Below are 24,054 nucleotides of genomic sequence, written 5' to 3' on the forward strand. Positions count from 1 at the left end.
ACCTACTTAGTAGAGTTATTTGAGCCCAGGAGTTTGAGGCTGTAGTGAGCTATGAGTGTGCTACTGCATTCCAGCCTGAGTAACAGGGTGAGACTCCATCTCTAAAAATAAAACTTAAAAAATAAATAAAGGCCAGGTGCAGTGGCTTATACCTATAATCCCAGCACTATGGGAGGGCTAGGTGGGAGGATCACTTGAGGCCAAGAGTTCAAGACCAGCTTGGGCAACATAGTGAGACTCCATCGCTACAGAAAAAATTTAAAATTAGCCCATGTAGTAGTGCATGCCTGTAGTCCCAGCTACTCTGGAGGTTGAGGCAGAAGGATTGGTTGAGCCCAGGAGTTTGAGGCTGCAGTGAGCTATGCACACTATTGCCCTTCAGCCTGGGCAACAGAGCAAGACCCTGTCTCAAATAAATAAAATAAAAAGAAATAAAATAATGGCCCATGCTCAGTAAGGTACATTACTAACTTTTGAATGTGAGAGGGAAAAAAAGGAAATAAGCCAATTAACATTTCAATAGATGTAAAAATGAGAACTAGCCCAACAGTTTGAATGGACTGATGCCACAAAACTATACACTATTGAGTTAAAATGGTCAATTTTATATCTATTTATCTTACATAGAACCACAACTTATATTATTTGTCTTAAATTTTTTAAAATAGAGATAGGGTCTCATTAAGTTGCCCAGGCTTGTCTTGAACTCCTAAGCTCAAGTGATCCTCCTGCTTTGGCCTCCCAATGTGCTGGGATTACAGGTGTGAGCCATCACTTCTGGCCATTGCCACAACATTAAAGAAAGAGACAGAGAAATAGAACAGACCACATTCTTGGCTATTAGGTAATACAACTTTATTTCAACAAAGAGGAGTAAAGGCAATAAAATCCCACACACCTGGAAAGTTTTAAACCATCTCATAAACAACCCTAGATGAAGGAAAATTTTAAAACGAGACTTGGGACTGTCTATATAGTAACAATAATGGAAACACTGCATGTCAAAACTAATGGGCTTTCACTAACACTGGATTGAAAGGAAAGTTCATAGCCTTAAATGATTTAATAATGACACATGAAAGAAATAAAGCAAATGAAGTTACAAAACAATAAAAAGCTGGAGTACAGAACTAGGGATAAAAAGCCATTTCTCTTTCCCAATAAATGAAGACAGGGCAGTGTCTTTCCTATACCCGGCCAGCATATGATATATAAATATAGTTTCATAAATGTTAACTATAAAGAATTGGACCTATAGTGGAGAGCTAAGTTAAGTAATGAACACATTAGCTGAATGTGATCAAGAATTCAAAGGAACTTCAATTAGCTGTCATCTTATGCCAGTGTTTTTAAAATTAAATGTGTCTGTCTCTTACTGTTAATGTTTTCATTGACAGTATGTTTTCTATTGTATACTAATATCAATTAATCTTCCTCACATTTATAGATGTGCTCTCAGTCAACATCCCAATAGATAAACTTAAGTTGATTTTAGAAATTACATGCAAATGAAAAAGGGTAAAAATAAATTATTGAAAAAAGATTATATTGGTAGGGCAAAACATTGCATATATTGAACATACATATTAAAAGTAAAGACTGTTAATTTAGATAGTGTGGCACAGAGATAAGTAGGCCAACAGAACCAAATAGAACCTAGAAAGAGACATGTCAATTCATATGACAGAGGTGATGCTGCAGAGCAGGGGAGAGGAGACACACTTTGACTCAGTGATATGCGGAAACTGATTATCTGTATTTACTTTTAAAATCAAATATAGAACTAAACATAGCACCACACACAAATATAATCTTAGTCTACATGCCTACTTTTCCAATAAAGAGCACCAAAATTAACATCTGAAATACTGACATTCGTTGTTTCACATTTGTGGATTGATCTTTCCTCTAAGGGCTTCAAGGTACCTGGATTTTTTTTTTTTTAACATATTTTATTGTTTTAGTAATTCATTGAACCAAGAACATAGGATTTTCATTTCTTGCAATATAGTGGACAAGATACCTGGACAAGCCTATCCCTCTGAAAGCAACTATAAATACTGGATATAAAATAAAAAAATAAATAAACCTTACAAACATCTATAAAGTAGCACCAAATTCTTTTTTTTTTTTTTTTTTTTGAGACGGAGTCTCACTCTGTCGCTCAGGCTGGAGTGCAGTGGCGTGATCTCGGCTTACTGCAACCTCCGTCTCCTGGGTTCAAGCGATGCTCCTGCCTCAGCATCCTGAGTAGCTGAGATTACAGGAGCACACCACCACGCCTGGTTAATTTTTGTTTTTTTTTGTAGTGACGGGGTTTCACCATGTTGGTCAGGCTGTCTCAAACTTCTGACCTCGTGATCCGCCCACCTCAGCCTCCCAAAATGCTGGGTTTACAGGTGTGAGCCACCTCACCCGGCTGGTAGCACCAAGTTCTTAAGTCAGCAACTGTGTAGACAAGAACCCTGAGAGGTGCCCAGAAGACTCAAACTGGTGTTTGCCCTGATGGCATTTGTCCAACAAGGTAAACAAGAAAAATGAGAGGCAAGGCTAACGGCCTGCCTAAGTAGACCAAAATTATATTGGCAGAAAACTTTTTTGTTAAGACTGCCTACAATATATTAAATCTAGTTAACACCATTAAAACATAGTACAGCTCTTCATTAATAAGCCTAGCTATTTAAAAAATAATCTTAGCTTTTATTTTAATGCTGTGAAGAAGTAGGTCTTTGATTTAAGCAATAGGCATTAGCTCAGTTATCTTTCCCAAAGAGTGAGTTAAGCAGAAAATACCACTACTCTTATTTGCTTGTATGGTATCCCACAGGGGACTGAAGATGGACTAGGGTCACTTATTTCAGGTAGGAGCAGGTTGAATTGGCCTGACAACCTCACTGAGTTTACAGAGCACTGAGATGACACATGGCCCCTTTCCAACCCAGCTGCTAAAATAGTTGTGGTTTTCTAGTACTAGGAATGAGTCCTAGGAATTGACTGACAATTGTGTTGTAAAGCACATGTATTGAGAGGGCTTCTATAAATAGCTCATTTCCCCCCTTACAGTCAGGAAAAAGATTTTAGAACTTCATGAGAGGAGAAATAAGACAAAGAGCAAGACATATGGGGCAAAATATCAATATTTTTTGTAGTGAGAACTAGGATAGAGGATACAGCTTATCTCTGTGAGCAAATAGGTTTCCTCATATTGAACCCCACATTAAGGAAGCTTAGCATTCCCCAGACACAGCCACGGTCTGCAAGTAGGGTACCTGTCCAGTTAAGGCTTACAACTAGGAGATATGCGACGACAACTCTGTGTGGGTGGGCCTGTCCCCAAGGGAGGAGGGGGAAGAGTTGAGCTGAGCACTTAGGAATATCCAGTTTTTTCTTTTCAAATTTGTCAAATGGATGTCACATTTTATTTCCCCAAGTAGAGTGAATAAAGGAACAGAGAGAGGCTAGAAGTGTTAGGTTAATTTATTCTGGCTGCATTGAAGGAAACAGGAATGGGAAGGAAGAGTTCTCTCAGATACTCATTCTGAGAAATGAAAAATGTGTTGAAGTTGAGGGATATTTAAGATTTCTTTCCTAGCAATCTTATAGTTTGTACTATATGGTATTAATAATAATGGGAATAAAAGCTAACATTTATTGAGAATTTACTACTTTTCATGCTCTAGATTGAGTCTTCCTGTATGCTATCTCATTTAATTCTCAAACTGCTTGTGTTTTGTTATCTTCATTTTGTAGATGATGAAGCTGGGGCAAAGAGATAAAAATACTCAAGGATATATAACTAGCAAAATGCAAAAACTACGGCTTGAACTTAGACATTACTCAATGTCTTCTGCTCATTTTTAAATGTTTTTATATGAAAAGTACATAAATTTGGATTTAAAAAACAATACATGCATATTGTAACAAACCAAGCAATGTAAAAATTTCTAAAGTTGAATTAGTGGGCTCCTCCTCCCTACAATCCATACCTATTATAATCATCATTAACAGAGTATTATATATCTTTCTTTGCCCTTCCTTTACATATATATTTTTCTTGTTAAATAAATATAGGATTATATAATCTTTAATGTATTTTTTATTTTAATTAAGGTATCATTTATATAAAATGCTCAGATATTTAATGTATGTGTGTTGTAAATTTTTTTTTTTTTTGAGACAAGATCTGGCTGTATTGCCCAGGCTGGAGTGTAGTGGCGCAATCTCGGCTCACTGCAACTTCTGTTTCCTGGGCTCAAGCCATCCTCCTACCTCAGCCTCCCAAGTAGCGGGGATTACAGGCGTGCACCACCATGCTTGGTAGAGACAAGAGATTTTGCCACGTATCCCAGGCTGGTCTCAAACTCATGAGCTCAAGCAGTCCGCCTGCCATGGCCTCCCAAGGTGCTGGAATTGCAGGCATGAGCCACTGTGCCTGGATGTAAATATTTTTTCCTGGCCTGAGATACTATGAGGCTTAATGGTGTCAATATGAGCAGAAATTTAAAATTTTTATGAAGCTTGATTTAATACTTTTTCTCTTATGTTTAGTTCCTTTTTGTCCTGGTTAAGAAAGCTTTGCCTACTGCAACATATTCTTTATGACCTCTTCTAGAAGCTTTATGGATCTAACTTTTACATTTAGGTTTGTGATTCATCTCAAATTAATCTATGAGTATGGAGTTGCTAAGATATTTTTTACGGCCCTGAACATGGTCTAACTTGGTAATGTTTCATGTGATCTTGAAAAGAATGTGTCTTTTACCTTTGTTGAGTGGAGTGTTGTATAAATGTAAAAGTCAGTTGATAGTGTTATCCAATGTCCTTCCTGCCTTTTTTATCACCTTTATGGGCTTATCATTATACATCTTTTTTTTTTTTTTGAGATGGAGTCTCGCTCTGTCGCCCAGGCTGGAGTGCAGTGGTGCGATCTCGGCTCACTGCAACCTCTGCCTCCTGGGTCCTGGTTCAAGCAATTCTCCTGCCTCAGTCTCCTGAGTAGCTGGGATTATAGGCACGTGCCACCATGCCCAGCTAATTTTTGTATTTTTAGTAGAGATGGGGTTTCACCATATTGGACAGGCTGGTCTAGAACTCCTGACCTTGCGATCTGCCCACTTCGGCCTCCCAAAGTGCTGGATTACAGGCGTGAGCCACTGCGCCCGGCCTATACATCTTTTTTTTTTTTAACAGTGTGTAACTCGAATTTATCACAGTTGACCTTCAAGTAATGATATACAAATTCTTACATATGAACCTCATGTATATTAGAACTTTGTATCAGAACCTTATTTTTATGATGTATATAGTGATATGCAAATTCCTTTTTTTTTTTTTAAGATTTTCTCAATCTCTTTTTTTTTAAATTATTATTATACTTTAAGTTTTAGGGTACATGTGTACAAGGTGCGGGTTAGATACATATGTATACATGTGCCATGCTGGTGTGCTGCATCCATTAACTCGCCATTTAGCATTAGGTATATCTCCTAATGCTATCCCTCTCCCCTCCCCCCACCCCACAACAGTCCCCAGAGTGTGATGTTCCCCTTCCTGTGTCCATGTGTTCTCACTGTTCAATTCCCATCTATGAGTGAGAACATGCGGTGTTTGGTTTTTTGTCCTTGCGATAGTTTGCTGAGAATGATGATTTCCAATTTCATCCATGTCCCTACAAAGGACATGAACTCATCATTTTTTATGGCTGCATAGTATTCCATGGTGTATATGTGCCACATTTTCTTAATCCAGTCTATCATTGTTGGACATTTGGGTTGGTTCCAAGTCTTTGCTATTGTGAATAGTGCCGCAATAAACATATGTGTGCATGTGTCTTTATAACAGCATGATTTATAATCCTTTGGGTATATACCCAGTAAAAGGATAGCTGGGTCAAATGGTATTTCTAGTTCTAGATCCCTGAGGAATCGCCACACTGACTTCCACAAGGGTTGAACTAGTTTACAGTCCCACCAACAGTGTAAAAGTGTTCCTATTTCTCCACATCCTCTCCAACACCTGTTGTTTCCTGACTTTTTAATGATTGCCATTCTGACTGGTGTGAGATGGTATCTCATTGTGGTTTTGATTTTCATTTCTCTGATGGCCATTGATGATGAGCATTTTTTCATGTGTGTTTTGGCTGCATAAATGTCTTATTTTGAGAAGTGTCTGTTCATATCCTTCGCCCACTTTTTGATGGGGTTGTTTGTTTTTTTCTTGTAAATTAGTTTGAGTTCATTGTAGATTCTGGATATTAGCCCTTTGTCAGATGAGTAGGTTGCAAAAATTTTCTCCCATTCTGTAGGTTGCCTGTTCACTCTGATGGTAGTTTCTTTTGCTGTGCAGAAGCTCTTTAGTTTGATTAGATCCCATTTGTCAATTTTGGCTTTTGTTGCCATTGCTTTTGGTGTTTTAGACATGAAGTCCTTGCCCATGCCTATGTCCTGAATGGTAATGCCTAGGTTTTCTTCTAGGGTTTTTATAGTTTTCGGTCTAATGTTTAAGTCTTTAATCCATCTTGAATTAATTTTTCTATAAGGTGTAAGGAAGGGATCCAGTTTCAGCTTTCTACATATGGCTAGCCAGTTTTCCCAGCACCATTTATTAAATAGGGAATCCTTTCCCCATTTCTTGTTTTTGTCAGGTTTGTCAAAGATCAGATAGTTGTAGATATGCGGCATTATTTCTGAGGGCTCTGTTCTGTTCCATTGATCTATATCTCTGTTTTGGTACCAGTACCATGCTGTTTTGGTTACTGTAGCCTTGTAGTATAGTTTGAAGTCAGGTAGTGTGATACCTCCAGCTTTGTTCTTTTGGCTTAGGATTGACTTGGCAATGCGGGCTCTTTTTTGGTTCCATATGAACTTGAAAGTAGTTTCTTCCAATTCTGTGAAGAAAGTCATTGGTAGCTTGATGGGGATGGCATTGAATCTATAAATTACCTTGGGCAGTATGGCCATTTTCACGATATTGATTCTTCCTACCCATGAGCATGGAATGTTCTTCCATTTGTTTGTATCCTCTTTTATTTCATGGAGCAGTGGTTTATAGTTCTCCTTGAAGAGGTCCTTCATGTCCCTTGTAAGTTGGATTCCTAAGTATTTTATTCTCTTTGAAGCAATTGTGAATGGGAGTTCACTCATGATTTGGCTCTCTGTTTGTCTGTTATTGGTGTATAAGAATGCTTGTGATTTTTGTACATTCATTTTGTATCCTGAGACTTTGCTGAAGTTGCTTATCAGCTTAAGGAGATTTTGGGCTGAGACAATGGGGTTTTCTAGATATACAATCATGTCATCTGCAAACAGGGACAATTTAACTTCCTCTTTTCCTAATTGAATACCCTTTATTTCCTTCTCCTGCCTAATTGCCCTGGCCAGAACTTCCAACACTATGTTGAATAGGAGTGGTGAGAGAGGGCATCCCTGTCTTGTGCCAGTTTTCAAAGGGAATGCTTCCAGTTTTTGCCCATTCAGTATGATATTGACTGTGGGTTTGTCATAGACAGCTCTTATTATTTTGAGATACATCCCATCAATACCTAATTTATTGAGAGTCTTTAGCGTGGAGGGTTGTTGAATTTTGTCAAAGGGCTTTTCTGCATCTATTGAGATAATCATGTGGTTTTTGTCTTTGGTTCTGTTTATATGCTGGATTACATTTATTGATCTGCGTATGTTGAACCAGCCTTGCATCCCAGGGATGAAGCCCACTTGATCATGGTGGATAAGCTTTTTGATGTGCTGCTGGATTCGGTTTGCCAGTATTTTATTGAGGATTTTTGCATCAGTGTTCATCAAGGATATTGGTCTAAAATTCTCTTTTTTGGTTGTGTCTCTGCCAGGCTTTGGTATCAGGATGATGCTGGCCTCATAAAATGAGTTAGGGAGGACTCCCTCTTTTTCTATTGATTGGAATAGTTTCAGAAGGAATGGTACCAGTTCCTCTTTGTACCTCTGGTAGAATTCGGCTGTGAATCCATCTGGTCCTGGACTTTTTTTGGTTGGTAAGCTATTGATTATTGCCTCAATTTCAGAGCCTATTATTGGTCTATTCAGAGATTCAACTTCTTCCTGGTTTAGTCTTGGGGGGTGTATGTGTCGAGGAATTTATCCATTTCTTCTAGATTTTCTAGTTTATTTGCGTAGAGGTGTTTGTAGTATTCTCTGATGGTAGTTTGTATTTCTGTGGGATCGGTGGTGATATCCCCTTTATCATTTTTTATTGAGTCTATTTGATTCTTCTCTCTTTTTTTCTTTATTAGTCTTGCTAGTGGTCTATCAACTTTGTTGATCCTTTCAAAAAACCAGCTCCTGGATTCATTAATTCTTTGAAGGGTTTTTTGTGTCTGTATTTCCTTCAGTTCTGCTCTGATTTTAGTTATTTCTTGCCTTCTGCTAGCTTTTGAATGTGTTTGCTCTTGCTTTTCTAGTTCTTTTAATTGTGATGTTAGGGTGTCAATTTTGGATCTTTCCTGCTTTCTCTTGTGGGCATTTAGTGCTATAAATTTCCCTCTACAGACTGCTTTGAATGTGTCCCAGAGATTCTGGTACGTTGTGTCTTTGTTCTCGTTGGTTTCAAAGAACATCTTTATTTCTGCCTTCATTTCATTATGTACCCAGTAGTCATTCAGGAGCAGGTTGTTCAGTTTCCATGTAGCTGAGCGGTCTTGAGTGAGTTTCTTAATCCTGAGTTCTAGTTTGATTGCACTGTGGTCTGAGAGACAGTTTGTTATAATTTCTGTTCTTTTACATTTGCTGAGGAGAGCTTTACTTCCAAGTATGTGGTCAATTTTGGAATAGGTGTGGTGTGGTGCTGAAAAAAATGTATATTCTGTTGATTTGGGGTAGAGAGTTCTGTAGATGTCTATTAGGTCTGCTTGGTGCAGAGCTGAGTTCAATTCTTGGGTATCCTTGTTAACTTTCTGTCTCATTGATCTGTCTAATGTTGACAGTGGGGTGTTAAAGCCTGCCATTATTATTGTGTGGGAGTCTAATTCTCTTTGTAGGTCACTCAGGTCTTGCTTTATGAATCTGGGTGCTCCTGTATTGGGTGCATATATATTTAGGATAGTTAGCTCTTCTTGTTGAATTGATCCCTTTACCATTATGTAATGGCCTTCTTTGTCTCTTTTGATCTTTGTTGGTTTAAAGTCTGTTTTATCAGAGACTAGGATTGCAACCCCTGCGTTTATTTTGTTTTTCATTTGCTTGGTAGATCTTCCTCCATCCCTTTATTTTGAGCCTATGTGTGTCTCTGCATGTGAGATGGGTTTCCTGGATACAGCACACTGATGGGTCTTGACTCTTGATCCAATTTGCCAGTCTGTGTCTTTTAATTGGAGCATTAATCCATTTACATTTAAGGTTAATATTGTTATGTGTGAATTTGATCCTGTCATTATGATGTTAGCAGGTTATTTTGCTCGTTAGTTGATGCAGTTTCTTCCTAGCCTCGATGGTCTTTACAATTTGGCATGTTTTTGCAGTGACTGGTACTGGTTGTTCCTTTCCATGTTTAGTGCTTCCTTCAGGAGCTCTTGTAGGGCAGGCCTGGTGGTGACAAAATCTCTCAGCATTTGTTTTGTCTGTAAAGTATTTTATTTCTCCTTCATTTATGAAGCTTAGTTTGGCTGGATATGAAATTCTGGGTTGAAAATTCTTTTATTTAAGAATGTTGAATATCGGCCCCCACTCTCTTCTAGCTTGTAGAGTTTCTGCCGAGAGATCAGCTGTTAGTCTGATGGGCTTCCCTTTGTGGGTAACCCGACCTTTCTCTCTGGCTGCCCTTAACATTTTTTCTTTCATTTCAACTTTGGTGAATCTGACAATTATGTGTCTTGGAGTTGCTCTTCTCGAGGAGTATCTTTGTGGCGTTCTCTGTATTTCCTGAATTTGAATGTTGTCCTGCCTTGCTAGATTTGGGAAGTTCCCCTGAATAATATCCTGCAGAGTGTTTTCCAACTTGGCTCCATTCTCCCCATCACTTTCAGGTACACCAATCAGACGTAGATTTGGTCTTTTCACACAGTCCCGTATTTCTTGGAGGCTTTGTTCGTTTCTTTTTATTCTTTTTTCTCTAAACTTCTCTTCTCGCTTCATTTCATTTGTTTGATCTTCCATCACTGATGCCCTTTCTTCCACTTGATCGAATCGGCTACTGAGGGTGGTGCATTTGTCACGTAGTTCTCGTGCCATGGTTTTCAGCTCCATCAGGTCTTTTAAGGACTTCTCTGCATTGGTTATTCTAGTTAGCCATTCGTCTAATTTTTTTTCAAGGTTTTTAACTTCTTTGCAATGGGTTCGAACTTCCTCCTTTAGCTCGGAGTAGTTTGATCATCTGAAGCCTTCTTCTTTCAACTCGTCAAAGTCATTCTCCATCCAGCTTTGTTCCGTTGCTGGTGAGGAACTGCGTTCCTTTGGAGGAGGAGAGGCACTCTGCTTTTTAGAGTTTCCGGTTTTTCTGTTCTGTTTTTTCCCTATCTTTGTGGTTTTATCTACTTTTGGTCTTTGATGATGGTGTTGTACCGAGGGGTTTTTGGTGTGGATGTCCTTTCTGTTTGTTAGTTTTCCTTCTAACAGACAGGACCCTCAGCTGCAGGTGTGTTGGAGTTTGCTAGAGGTCCACTCCAGACCCTGTTTGCCTGGGTATCAGCAGTGGTGTCTGCAGAACCACGGATTTTCGTGATCTGCGAATGCTGCTGTCTGATCGTTCCTCTGGAAGTTTTGTCTCAGAGGAGTACCCGGCCGTGTGAGGTGTCAGTCTGCCCCTACTGGGGGGGTGCCTCCCATTTAGGCTGTTCGGGGGTCAGGGGTCAGGGACCCACCTGAGGAGGCAGTCTGCCTGTTCTCAGATCTCCAGCTGCGTGCTGGGAGAACCACTGCTCTCCTCAAAGCTGTCAGAGAGGGACATTTAAGTCTGCAGAGGTTACTGCTGTCTTTTTGTTTGTCTGTGCCCTGCCCCCAGAGGTGGAGCCTACAGAGGCAGGCAGGCCTACTTGAGCTTTGGTGGGCTCCACCCAGTTCGAGCTTCCTGGCTGCTTTGTTTACCTATGGGAGCCTGGGCAATGGCGGGCGCCCCACCCCCAGCCTCGCTGCCGCCTTACAGTTTGATCTTGGACGGCTGTGCTAGCAATCAGCGAGACTCTGTGGGCGTAGGACCCTCTGAGCCAGGTGCGGAATATACTGTCCTGGTGCGCCATTTCCTAAGCCCGTAGGAAAAGCACAGTATTCGGATGGGAGTGGCCTGATTTTCCAGGTGCCGTCTGTCACCCCTTTCGTTGACCAGGAAAGGGAACTCCCTGACCCCTTGCGCTTCCCGAGTGAGGCAATGCCTCGCCCTGCTTCGGCTGGCGCACGGTGCGCTGCACCCACTGTCCTGCGCCCACTGTCTGGCACTCCCTAGTGAGATGAACCCAGTAGCTCAGATGGAAATACAGAAATCACCCGTCTTCTGCGTCGCTCATACTGGGAGCTGTAGACTGGAGCTATTCCTATTTGGCCATCTTGGCTCCTCCTCTCTCTCAATCTCTAAGAAGCTTACACCAGAATAATCTAGTATTCTCCTTCTAGCCTTCCTGCTATTGTCATACATTTTATGTCTACATATGTTATGAAGCTCACAATACATTTTTGTTGTTTCTGCTTTAAACAGCTATGTTTGGCTGGGCATAGTAGCTCATGCTTGTAATCGCAGCACTCTGGGAGGCCAAGGCAGGAAGATTCCTTTAGACAAGGAGTTCAAGATCAGTCTGGGCAACAGAGTGAGACCTCATCTCTATTAAAAATTAAAAAAATTTAGCTGGGCATGGTGGCACATGCCTGTTGTCCCAGCTGCTTGGGAGGCTGAAGTGAGAAGATCGCTTGAGCTGGGAGATTGAGACTGCAGTGAGCTGTGATCCTGCCATTGTACTTCAGTCTGGGTGACAGAGTGAGACCGTGTCTCAAAAAGAAAAACAGCAGCAGCAGCTTATGTTTAAAATAGGCTCAAAAATTAAGGAAAACAATCTATTATATTTATTCACATATTTACTTTTTTATTCTTTGTTCTTTTGTATAGATTTAATTTGCTTCTCATTATCATTTTTTTCTGCCTGAATAATTTCCTTTAATATTTTTGTAGTGCGGTTCTGCTGATGATGAATTTTCTCAACTTTTGTATGTCAGAGGAGTATTTATTTTATCTTTGTTTTTGAAAGATGTTATTTTTGTGCGTAAATTTGTAGGTTGACAGTTACTTTTTTTTTCTTTTGGTACTTAAAATATATTGCTTTCTTGTCTTTTGTATGTATTGTTTCTGATGAGAATTCCCTGTCAGCCTTATCATTGTTCCTCTCTGTGGAATATGCCTTTTTACTCTAGCTGCTTGTAAAGTTTTCTTTTCTTCTTATTTTATTTTATTTTATTTTATTTTTATTTTTGAGACAGGATCTTGCTTTGTTGCTCAGTCTGGAGTGCAGTGGTGTGATCACAGCTCACTGCAACCTCCAACTCCCATGCTCAAGTGATCCTACCACCTGAGCCTCCCAGGTGGCTGGGAGTATAGGCATGTACTACCATGCCTGGCCAATTTTTAAAACTTTTTGTAGAGAAAAGGTCTTGCTATGTTGCCCATGCTGGTCTTGAACTCCTGTCCTCAAGCGATTCTCCCATCTTGGCCTCCCAAAGCACTGGGATAAGAGGAATGAGACATTGCTCCTTGTCCGTAAGGTTTTCTCTTTATTCCTTTTTTTTTTTTTTTTTTTTAAGCAGTCTGATTATGATGTACCTTGGTGTCATTTTTCTTTGTTTCTTCTGTGTAGGGCTCATTGAGCTTCTGAGACCTGGAATTACCAGTTTTCATGAATTTGAAAAATTCTCAGACAATATTTCAAGCATTTTTCCAACTACACATTTATTAGGTCTTTTGAAGGCATCCTACAGTTCACTGATGCTCTGTTTTCTTTTTTCTTTTTCAAGTCTTATTTCTTTCTGTGTTTATTTTGGATAGATTTTTATTGCTAGTAGCTATGTCTTCACGTTCACTAATCATTTAGTCTGTAGTGTCTAATCTGTTAATCCCATTCAGTGTATTTTTAATATAAGGCATTGCATTATTTATCTCAAGAATTTTGATTTGGGTCATTTTTATATCTTTTGTTTCTCTCCTTATGTTTTTGCTTTCTTCTTCCTTCTTGAGTGTGTGGACTACATTTATTATAGCCATTTAATATCTTTCTACTAAGTCTATCAGTCATTTCTAGTGATTGAATTATGAATCATATTTTTTGGCTTCTTTGCTTGTTTGGCAATGTTCAATTAGATGTTACTCACTGTGAATTTTATGTCATTGGATGCGGAACTTTTTAAAATTTCCATAAGTACTTCTGGGCTTTTCCTTGGACTCATTTATATTACCTGAAAACAGTTGAATCTTTTTGAGGCTAACTTTTTAGCACCACTAGGACCATCCAGAATGGCTTTTACTCTAGGATTAATTTCATCACACCACTGAAGCAATACCTTTCTTAGGACTCTCCTTGATGTCCCTTATTTAGGCAATCTTTCCACTCTGATTGATCGGTGCTCAGGTTATTCCTAGGACTGGATGACTTCTGAGGATTATTCTGCCTGCTCCGTATGATTTTAAAATTATCTTCCAATATTTATTTTATAGTTATTTTGTTTATTTTCCAGATTGTTTCAGCAGTAGTGTGTAGTGGTGTGATCACAGCTCACTGCAACCTTTGTGTGAAATATTCCTAATTCTTTGTTTTATTAAAATATATGGAGAGTTATGTTATGATAGCTTGCTAGTGAATAATCAAATGATTATTTGTAATAGTTTCATAATGACCTGAAAGAGTTATCATTCCTCCCAAGGTGCCTAATGCATCCAGAGGCAGATGATACTGTCTTGGTATCATAACATTATTTACAGTGGTCGTAAAGAAATAACACGTATTTATTTCTCACACTAATTAATATTATTTTAATCTCCTTTCTCTCTAGGAAGAGCGTGTTGTGAATCACATGGCAGCAAAAATTATTGAAAATGTCTGTACCACCTTTTCTGCTCAGGCCCAGGGCTTTATTACAGGAGAAATCGGACCCATTTTATGGTACCTGTTCAGACACTCCACTGCTGATTCTCTTAGGATAACAGCAGTATCGGTAAGATGAAGCATCTTTTGGGGGATATATCTGGGTATCTTTAAACAGCAAGTTTGAAGAAAATATTAGAATAAGAATAAATTTAATTTAATAGGTAGGAAACTGAAATCTCAGAGTAGTATTGAGAGAAATAATTTGATTTTCTTCTAAAAGAGAATTTTGAAAACTTGGAACTGGAAAACCTTGAGACTATGAGAGAATTTCAATAAAACCTTGTTAGGACTATGGTATTATGGTTTCAACAACTAATTAATAAGTTTATTTATTTTGAGACAGAATGTCCCTCTGTCATCCAGGCTGGAGTGCAGTGGTGTGATCTCGGCTCACTGCAATCTTCACCTCCCAGGTTCAAGCAATTCTACTGCCTCAGCCTCCCAAGTAGCTGGGACTACAGGCATGCACCACCAGGCCTGGCTTATTTTTTTGTATTTTTGTAGAGATGGGGTCTTGTCATGTTGCCCAGGCTGGTCTTGAACTCCTGCCCTCAAGCAATCTGCCTGCCCTGGCCTCCCAAAGTGCTGGAATTATGTGGATGAGCCACCGTGCCCAGCCTTAAAAACAATTTAGAGGCGATAGTAGAAAACTGTGGCAGTATATAGGGTACAGGGTTTGATTTGTTATATTTTTATTGTTCCCTGACTTTTCCCTGGTAGCATCCCCATTCAGATTTTGTGTCAAATGAGTTTATCATGTGGTTCAGATGAATTCGTTTTAATGTTCAAGCATCTGTGATTTTGGTGTTTTTTGTGTTTTGATTGGTTGCCTGCTACTTTACTCACATGGCTATAATAACTTGGTGTAAAGGATAATTATGTATAAAGATGTGTTAACATGCTTGTATCAATTGAATACTCTGCTGAACAAATATAACCCTCTCTCCTATGATTTATTTAAATACCCCTTTGAGTTAGCAATCTCATCTGGGCTCTCAAACGCTATGTGGCATCCTTGTTGTATTTCTCTACAGTTCGGCTCACTCTTGCACTGCACTTCTCTCTGTGGCAATTTCTTACTTTGTCTTCTTTCCTTATACCCTCAACCCCTCATTTTCATCATGCATCCTCACTCATGACTTTCCCTTTGCTGCCCAGAGAAAAGTGAAGACATCTGATGAGAACTATCCCAACTGCCTTCTGCCATATAAGTAGACCTATTTACCTGCACATCTGTCCTCTCTCAGTTCTTTCCTTCCTGGTACCATTGACAAGCTGTTCCTTCTCTTTTCAGAGACAAACCTTTTCATGTTTCTCCAAATCTTCTTCTTGGTCCCTTCTTGGGAACCTAATTCAAATGGTTATTTTTGCCCTTTCCTGACTCTCAAATCTTTCCTTCTCTACTAGATCCTGCTAGTCCGCATTTAGGTGTTTTTTAATTTACCACCCCTGCCCCCCCAAAAAAACACGCACAATCTTGGCTGCATATTCCCCCATTCCTAGCCATACCTCTTTAAAGAGTTATTGCCACATAACTGTTGCTCCTTTCCGGCCCACTTTTCCCTTTTAGCCCAATCTGGTGCTGTCCAAAAAATGCCACTGAAGCTTATCTTGCTTGGGTTACTAATAACTTTCATGTTGCTAAATCCTGTGGGTATTTATGGAAAATTTTCAGTTATGTTACCTATATAATCTTGAAGATCAATGGATATAAATCCTGCCCCTGATTATCATTAAGAAAGGATATATAGCATTGATTATACACACGTCTGTTTCAGGAGCCACGTTTTCAAAATTACAAAAACCCACAACTAATTATGGTATTAATAATTACAGGTAAACAATCAGAAAGAGTTACAAAGTATACCAGTGAACTTTCTTGAGGCACCTTTGAATAATATTTTAAGACATTCATTTTAATCCTGAGCCTTTAGAAAAATCTGTCTTGTTTTAATTGGGCTTACGTTATAAAGATAACATTATACAGATTTTCATCTTTGTACTCAGCATGGTTTCTTTTTTTGGCAAAGTTTTTTTCAATAGTTCCCACCAAAGTCTCATAACTTCTAGTCCTTCCTCTTTTTCATCTGATGCATCAAGTTTGACTCTTTTATCTTGGGCTTCTTATCACTTGCTCTTAGCATTTATCTGAATCATTAATTTTTCATTGAAATTTTGCCAGTTGTCCCAACAGTGTCTCCTTTTTCTTTTCTGTGCAAAGATCCTGTTCAGGAGCATGGGTTGTATTTTCTTTTCTTTCTTTCTTTCTCTCTTTCTCTCTCTCTCTCTTTCTCTCTTTCTTTTCTTTCTTTCTTCTTTTTGAGATAGTTTCACTCTTGTTGCCCAGGCTGGAGTGCAACGGTGTGATCTTGACTCACTGCAACCTCTTCCTCCCAGGTTCAAGCGATTCTTGTGCCTCAGCCTCCCGAGTAGCTGGGATTACAGGCACCTGTCGCCACACCCAGCTAATTTTTGTATTTTTTAGTAGAGATGTGGTTTCACCATGTTGGCCAGGCTGGTCTTGAACTCCTGACCTCAGGTGATCCACCCGCCTCAGCCTCCCAAAGTGCTGGGATTACAGGTGTGAGCCACTGTGCCCCACCTGTATTTTGTTTTCATAGCTCTTTAGTCTCCTCCAGTCTGACACAGTTCTTCAGTCTTTGTGTTTTTCACGTCATTTACAATTTTTAGAGTGCAGAGCTTTTGTTTTGTGGGGTGAAGCTTAACCTGGGTCTGTCTGTGTTTCCTCATTAAACCTCCATGGCATCCATTGATGACTCTTAACTGTACCAGATACCTCTGTGGTGGTTGCCATGTGATGATTATCCATTTGCATCATTCTTTTTACATCAGAGGTTGGCAAATATTTTCTATAAAGGATAGATAATATCCTTTATAATATTTATAGATAATATTTATCTATTTTATAGATATTTAATATATATCTATATATAACATATATAGATATATATATCTATAACATATATAGATATATATATCTATATATAACATATATAGATATATATATCTATATATAACATATATAGATATATATATAACATATATAATATATCTATAGATATTTAATAATATCTAATTATAGATAATATTTATAGATAATAAATATTTTGGGTTTTGTAGGTCATATACAGTCTCTGTTGCATATTCTTTTGGTTTGTTTTGCTTTCAGTAACCCTTTAAAAATGTAAACACCATTTTTTTTTTATTGATCATGAGCTATGCAAATGATTTTGATGGCCTTGTATATAAGTTGGAATTCTATTTTGAGGAAGCACTTTCCTTTCTTCAACATGCATGTACGTATTCATATCAGCATGGACTCGTGGATATAGATTTTATTCAGTGGGTTGTAATGTGATACTATTACTGCTACTGCTTATTGTTTGGGTGCTCTAATCATCCCAGATTTGGCCAGTGGGATCCCTTCAAGATGACTTCTGTGTCCTTGGACTTATTTCTATCACTGAGCACTTCCTCAACTCCTGATACCACGTACCATTCTGGCCTCCTTTTATGCTTTTCCTGTGACAGCCTTGGAATCAGTCATTTCTCCAAGAAATCCTGTTTTTAGAAATGAAGATCTGGGTGCTCTTTGTGTTCATTCCCTGGGTGGTGTCATTGTTGCTTCTCACTATTCAAAGCTAGATAAAATATATGTACCCATGCATACACATTTATATTTTAAAAATGTCTGTCAATGTACACATTTGGAAAACACCTCATTAATTTATATTTTAATTTTAATACCTCAGAATTCTTTCTAGTCTTCCCTCTTTCTTTCTTTTTGTTTTCCTCAAGACAGAGTCTTGCTTTGTTGCCCAGGCTGGAGTACAATCGTGCTATCTCAGGCCACTGTAACCTCCGCCTCCTGGGTTCAAGTGATTCTCCTGACTCAGCTTCCCGAATAGGTGGGATTACAGGTGCGCGCCACCACATCCGGTTAATTTTTTTGTAGTTTTTAGTAGAGAGGGTGTTCACCATGTTGGCCAGGTGGGTCTCAAACTCCTGACCTTGTGATCTGCCCGCCTCCGCCTCCCAAAGTGCTGGGATTACAGGCGTGAGCCACCAGCCTGGTCTAGTCTTCCCTCTTTCTGTGTTTGTAAATCTCTTCTCAGACAGAGAGAAACTGGGTTCTCATTATTCTCAATAAACTTACTGATTTGTTCATTCAGTTCATTTGTTCCCCTTAGTGTAACCAGCTCCCATTCACTCCCCGCTGGAGGCCTCCTCCATATTACCCCAACCTCCCTTCCTGCTACCACTCTGCTTCCTTGGCCACTCCTCAGCTCAGCACGCTCTTTTCCCTCATTGACCTCCTTTCTCAGACTGACATGGATACTGGGCGGGAAGGTTAGGAAGGAGCATTAAGGAAAGCAAAGGGCTAGACGTCCTCTTTGATACTTTCCTTTCCCTTAAGTTCTTCCACTTTATTGTTTACAACCAGCTGGTCAACTTGTCCTGTGATTCTAACTCATCAGCATCTCTCAGATATGCTCACATCTCTCTGCAGCTGTATGGATACTTCCATAATCCAGGCCACTGCCATCTCTCACCTGGACCACTGGAGTAGCTTGCTAAATGGTCTTCCAAAGTCCAGTTTTAGGCTCCACCAACTTGATTCTCCACACAAAATGAACTTCATAAAATCATATCTCCTCTTCTTACCTGCTTAAACTTTTCAAAGCTTTCAATTTTTTTTGGAAGGGTTAATAATAATTTATTCATAGTACTAGGTAGAAGTTGAAAATTGATGACTGCTTTAAGGTAATATTAATGTTTAAAGCAGCACATTTTGCTTAGTAAATTGGTTATGTTTATTTTATTATAATGTCATACATTTTAAACTCCTTGAAATCTAGGACTATGTTTTGTTTATCTCCCTCTGTTTGATACCAGGCATATTGATTGCAAGTTAAGATTTTTCTTGCAAAGATTAAGAGGGAGCATCCTGCCCTACGTGTGAGTAGTGGCAGAGGTTACTAAGATTAAACTCCCCTCTTTACTGGGAGACAAAGGAATAGGCCATAAAATTCCTGCTAGTAATAAAAGGCAGGTGGGGGAACAGCATGAGATCATTATACAGTTACTTTAACATCATAAACTTAAGAAAAAAAATTGCACCTGCATGGTTAACAGATTTACATGGGGATTTATTAAAGACTGAGGTTATAGAAACTGAGAATACGCATTTGGAAGATAATTCACACACATTCCTGGCAAGGAATGACAATTGCCTCCTCTCTGGGATGGCTTACAGAGCTGAATCTCCTTCTTAAGGTCTTTTTCGCTATTTACCTCTCAGGAGCACGTCCTGGAGGTTAATGGATACATGTGATGATACAGGTCAGAATTCTTAACGTGACCTTCAGTATCTTGCGTGGTTTGGCCCTTGCCTACCTCTTCGGTTCCATCTTGTAACACTCCTTCCCTCCCTCACTCTGTCTCCAAACTTACCTTCAGACATTTCCTAGGATTTCCAAGTATTTTTCCACCTCAGGACCTTTCCTCCTTGCTGTTTCCTGTGCCTGGATGTCTCTGCTGGTTTTTTACATGGCCAATTCCTTATTTCATGTCTCAGCTTAAGTGTTACCTCCTCATTTAGGACCTCCCTGACTCTGCTCTCTCCCCTCTAATGAATGCAGCTTTATTTATTTAACATATTTATACACAGGTTTGTGGGTTTTTTTTCCTGTGTTTTTTTTTTTTGAGACAGAGTCTCGCTCTGTCGCCCAGGCTGGAGTGCAGTGTTGTGATCTTAGCTCACTGCAACCTCTGCCTCCTGGGTTCAAGCGATTCTCCTGCCTCAGCCTCCTGAGTAGTTGAGATTACAGGTGTCCACCACGCCTGGCTAATTTTTCTGTTTTTAGTAGAGGTGGGGGTTTCACCATGTTGGTCAGGCCGGTCTTGAACTCCTGACCATGTGATCCACCCACGTCTGCCTCCCAAAGTGCTGGGATTACAGGCGTGAGCCACAGTGTCCGGCCTTATGCACAGTTTTTTTTCATTAGTGTAAGTTCCAGGAAGACAAAAGTCCTGTTGTTCCTTTTCTGGGCACATGGTAGGTGCTCAGTAGATATCTGCTAATCAGATGAATGAATGAGCAGGTGGAGGATAGCAAGGCTTAGTGCTGAGGGAGCAACCTCTACACGTTGTTCCACTTGTAACTGTCTGTATTTCCTGCCTGTCCGTGATTTTCTGACCTGTTTCTCCTAATGATCTCTTGGCTCCATAGATTGTTCTACACTAGTGTGTTCTCCACACCAGCAACATTAACATTTCCTGGGAACTTGATAGAAGTGTAGTTTTTTTGGGCCCAAACCCAGACTTACTGAATGAGAGTCCCCCTGGGGAGAGGCCAGTAATCTCTATTTTAACATGCTTCCAGGTGATTTTGCCTGCTGATATTTAAGAACCACTGCCCTAGTCCTTGCAGCTCTTAAAATACACCAGTGTGGCTTAGAGTAAAATATAACTAACTTGTCCTTTCCACTCAGAACTGGCAGCATTGGTAGGTATTGGTAGTTGGAAGGAGTGGACCTGGCTTGGGGAATGTGTTGAATAGATAAAAGTGATTCTTAGACTTATTGGGATTATAGGGAAAACCTCTATAGGGACCATAGTGAGAACCACAGAAACCTGTAGAGTTAGATTGAGTAAAGTGGTTCCTATGAGAGAGGTAGCTGAAGTAATCATAATTACTGAAGTGCTGAGATGAAAAGGTGTCAAAAAGTGAAGAAGTATGCAGGATAGTGGTTCTCACTGGGGTTGGAGGGGAGCTTTTCAAGCAACATTGACTACTTCCTCTTCTCTGTCCACCCCCTGCCCCTATTCTGATATATCTTAAGATCTCTCAGGGGTCAGATAAGAGTGTGTGTAGTTTGAAAAACCTCCCAGGGTAATTTCATATGACATCAAAAAATCATTTGAAATACCAAAAAGAAATGGTTCTTAAACCTTTTCTTCCTTGGCGATTCTGCTCATATGTTTCTAACAGATATGCAGCCTTCAATTTTGAGTGAGTCTGTTTCTTGGAAACTGCTTTTATTGAACAGACTGTAAGAAAATTCAAATTCTGGAGGTAACACTAAATGTTCTTTTCAAAGTAAATTTTGAAGTGAATTTTGAACTGGAACAGTTTTTTCCAGTTTTAAAATATAATCTCAGACTCTATTTATTTTTTTTTGTTGTTGTTGGTTATTTTTTGAGATGGAGTTTCACTCTTGTTGCCCGGGCTGGAATGCAGTGGCATGATCTTGGCTCATTGCAACCTCTGCCTTCTGGTTTCAAGTAATTCTCCTGCTTCAGCCTCCCGCGTAGCTGGGATTACAGGCACCAGCCAGCAGGCGCGGCTAATTTTTGTATTTTTAGTAGAGATGGGGTTTCACCTTGTTAGCCAGGCTGGCCTCAAACTCCTGACCTTGTGATCCGCCTGCGTCAGCCTCCCTGAGTGCTGGGATTGCAGGCGTGAGCCACTGCGCCCGACCAGACTCTATTTTAATAAATAAATGTTTAAAAACCACATCACTGAAGATCAGATTTGATTTGATTTCTTTTTTTTGATTCAGAAAATACAAATACTAGTGTGCTGTTAAGGCTCTGCATCTTCTCAGTTGCTCAGAAGCTTTCAACCGAGTTTGATATTTAGAAGTGAATTAAAGAGTATTTTCTGCATGAGCTTTTCAAAACGGAAAGTCTCTTAGGCTTTTGCACAGCATTCTGAAGAAGATCCATTCCAGTTGCCCAGAAGTAGTCTGGGAAAATCTTTTATTAAGAAATTTCCTCATCATGACTGGGTAGGGATTTTATAACAATGGAAAGTCGGTTTTGCAGTGCCAGGTCCTCCAAGAATTGTTATAGTGCTAATGAGACTTACTGTTTTGCTGTGTTGAAGTAATTGAATCCTAATTTGCTAGAAAAATTCTGATCTTTAGGGACATCACTTCAAATGATCTTTTTTAAAAAAAATACTTGGATTAGGAAAATAATTAAACAATACTGTTTTGATTTCATAAACAGCAATTTTAGATTCATTTTTAAAACTTTCAAAATTTGTATTTTTTAATTAAAGAATACTTTCTATACACACACACATACACACACCCCTACCTCTCAAAATTTTAAAATCATAACCAGATTTTTGGAAGTGAATTCATTTTTCTGTTGTGTTAAATGGACATAGAGAAAAAAATAAAGTGAATTCATTTTTAATATTCCTCTCAGATATTACTACTATTGATACTTTTCTACCAAAACTCATGCAATTTGGAATTTAGATTTGAAGAACCCTAGTTTCATATTTCCTAAACCATGGTATCTGATTTACCCATCTGTAGCTTTTTTGAAAGAGGACACACTGAGAAGTTATTTGAAAAATGCCCAAAGCAGAGTTTAATTATTTGATGGGATTTCATTCTGATATGGATATCTCTAAATGAATAAAAATCCCTGGTATATGTTTGAAATGGAGTCAGTGATTATTAATTCTATAGGTGTTTGTAGAATTTTATAGGTGTTTCATATGATAGTTCCACAAGGAAAGGGACTCGTTTTTAGGGAGAAGTATATAGTTGGTGCTCTACAAATGCTCATTTTTTCAGTGGATATATTTACTTGTTTATTTCAGAAATGGCAGTAAATGTATACAGTATTAATTTAAAAATCTCCCATAAATGTTTATTTCAATACAAGTAAAAAAGTATCTAATATAGTCACTGGCATTGGAGTGTAACTTTAAATATTACTATAAAATAATATGCATTTACTGGAAAAATTTGAATGGTATAAATGTGAAAGATCGAAGGTTCTTCGTGGCCCCATTCCTACCTCCCACCTCTCAGTCCTACCCTCAAGAGGAAGCATCTGGAAAAAGTCCTTCTAGATTTTCCTTGACTTGAGTTATATTTACCTTTTCCTTTCTGGCTATAATAAAGTCATCTTAGCATTTTCATAAAGATTGAGGCTGGGTGCAGTGGTTCACACCTGTAATCCCAGCACTTTGGGAGGCCGAGGTGGGCAGATCATCTGAGGTCAGGAGTTCGAGACCAGCCTGGGCAACATGGTGAAACCCTGTCTCTACTAAAAATAACACAATTAGGCCAGACACGGTGGCTCATGCCTGTAATCCCAGTACTTTGGGCGGCCAAGGCGGGCAGATCACGAGGTCAGGAGATCGAGACCATCCTGGCTAACACGATGAAACCCCGTCTCTACTGAATAACATTTAAAGGAAGATTATTCTTGGAGAGAAAAAGGTTTTTAATTTTTTTCTAAGATGTTTAAGAAAATGGAAATATTTTTCAAAGTCTTTTTATCTTTTTTATATATCCCTCCCTCCTGTCCCCCCTCTTGACATCATTATTTCTAACAATTTGTTTTATATTTGATCTTTTGGTTATTAATTAAGGTTATAAATCTGTTTAAAATATAAATCAGGGAGAAGGAGCTTATATGATATTATAATGAGTATTTTTATAAAACTATTCATAGCTTAAGCTTATTTCTCTCTTTGGAGTCTCTCATGTACACACAGAATATCATCATGTCTTTCTTTTCCTTAAAAACTTTCAAGGCCTTCCCTTTCCTTATGGCATAAAATTTTATGTTCCTAGCTTTGTTGACCAACTCTGGCTCCAGCCTGCTTTTCTAGATAGATCATAAGGTTTTCTTCTTTCCTACTGTGTACTTCTTTTTCTACACCTGATAAATGTTCTAATTGCATCAGACAGCTTACGTCTTTGTGTCTCCATGTGAATACTTGTTCTATTCTCTCAAGCTTGAATCTTTTTTTAACTCACTTTTTCAGCTATTTCCCATCTACCCTTCAAAAACTGGCTCAGCGTCATCTTCTTTATGTACCTTTTGTTGACTTTTTCTTCCTTTCCAAGCACGATTAATTGAGCCCACTTCTATTCCAACACTTAATACATTTGATTAGCTGATTTTAAGTTTCA

At 38.9% G+C, this 24,054-nt stretch overlaps 1 protein-coding gene across 6 annotated transcripts in view; it reads left to right on the plus strand.

Moving 5' to 3' along the window:
• ULK4 (unc-51 like kinase 4) overlaps positions 1-24,054 on the plus strand; it is a 722,036-nt gene that overhangs the window by 152,359 nt on the left and 545,623 nt on the right. For all 6 annotated transcript variants that reach the window (XM_054482410.2, XM_054482411.2, XM_054482412.2 and 3 more), the window contains one exon: positions 13,989-14,150. In XM_054482410.2, the coding sequence (XP_054338385.1) occupies positions 13,989-14,150 (162 nt within the window). The remainder of the gene's footprint in view (positions 1-13,988; positions 14,151-24,054) is intronic.

The sequence above is a fragment of the Pongo pygmaeus genome, chromosome 2, assembly GCF_028885625.2.
Source record: "Pongo pygmaeus isolate AG05252 chromosome 2, NHGRI_mPonPyg2-v2.0_pri, whole genome shotgun sequence".
NCBI classification, from domain to species: Eukaryota; Metazoa; Chordata; class Mammalia; order Primates; family Hominidae; genus Pongo; species Pongo pygmaeus.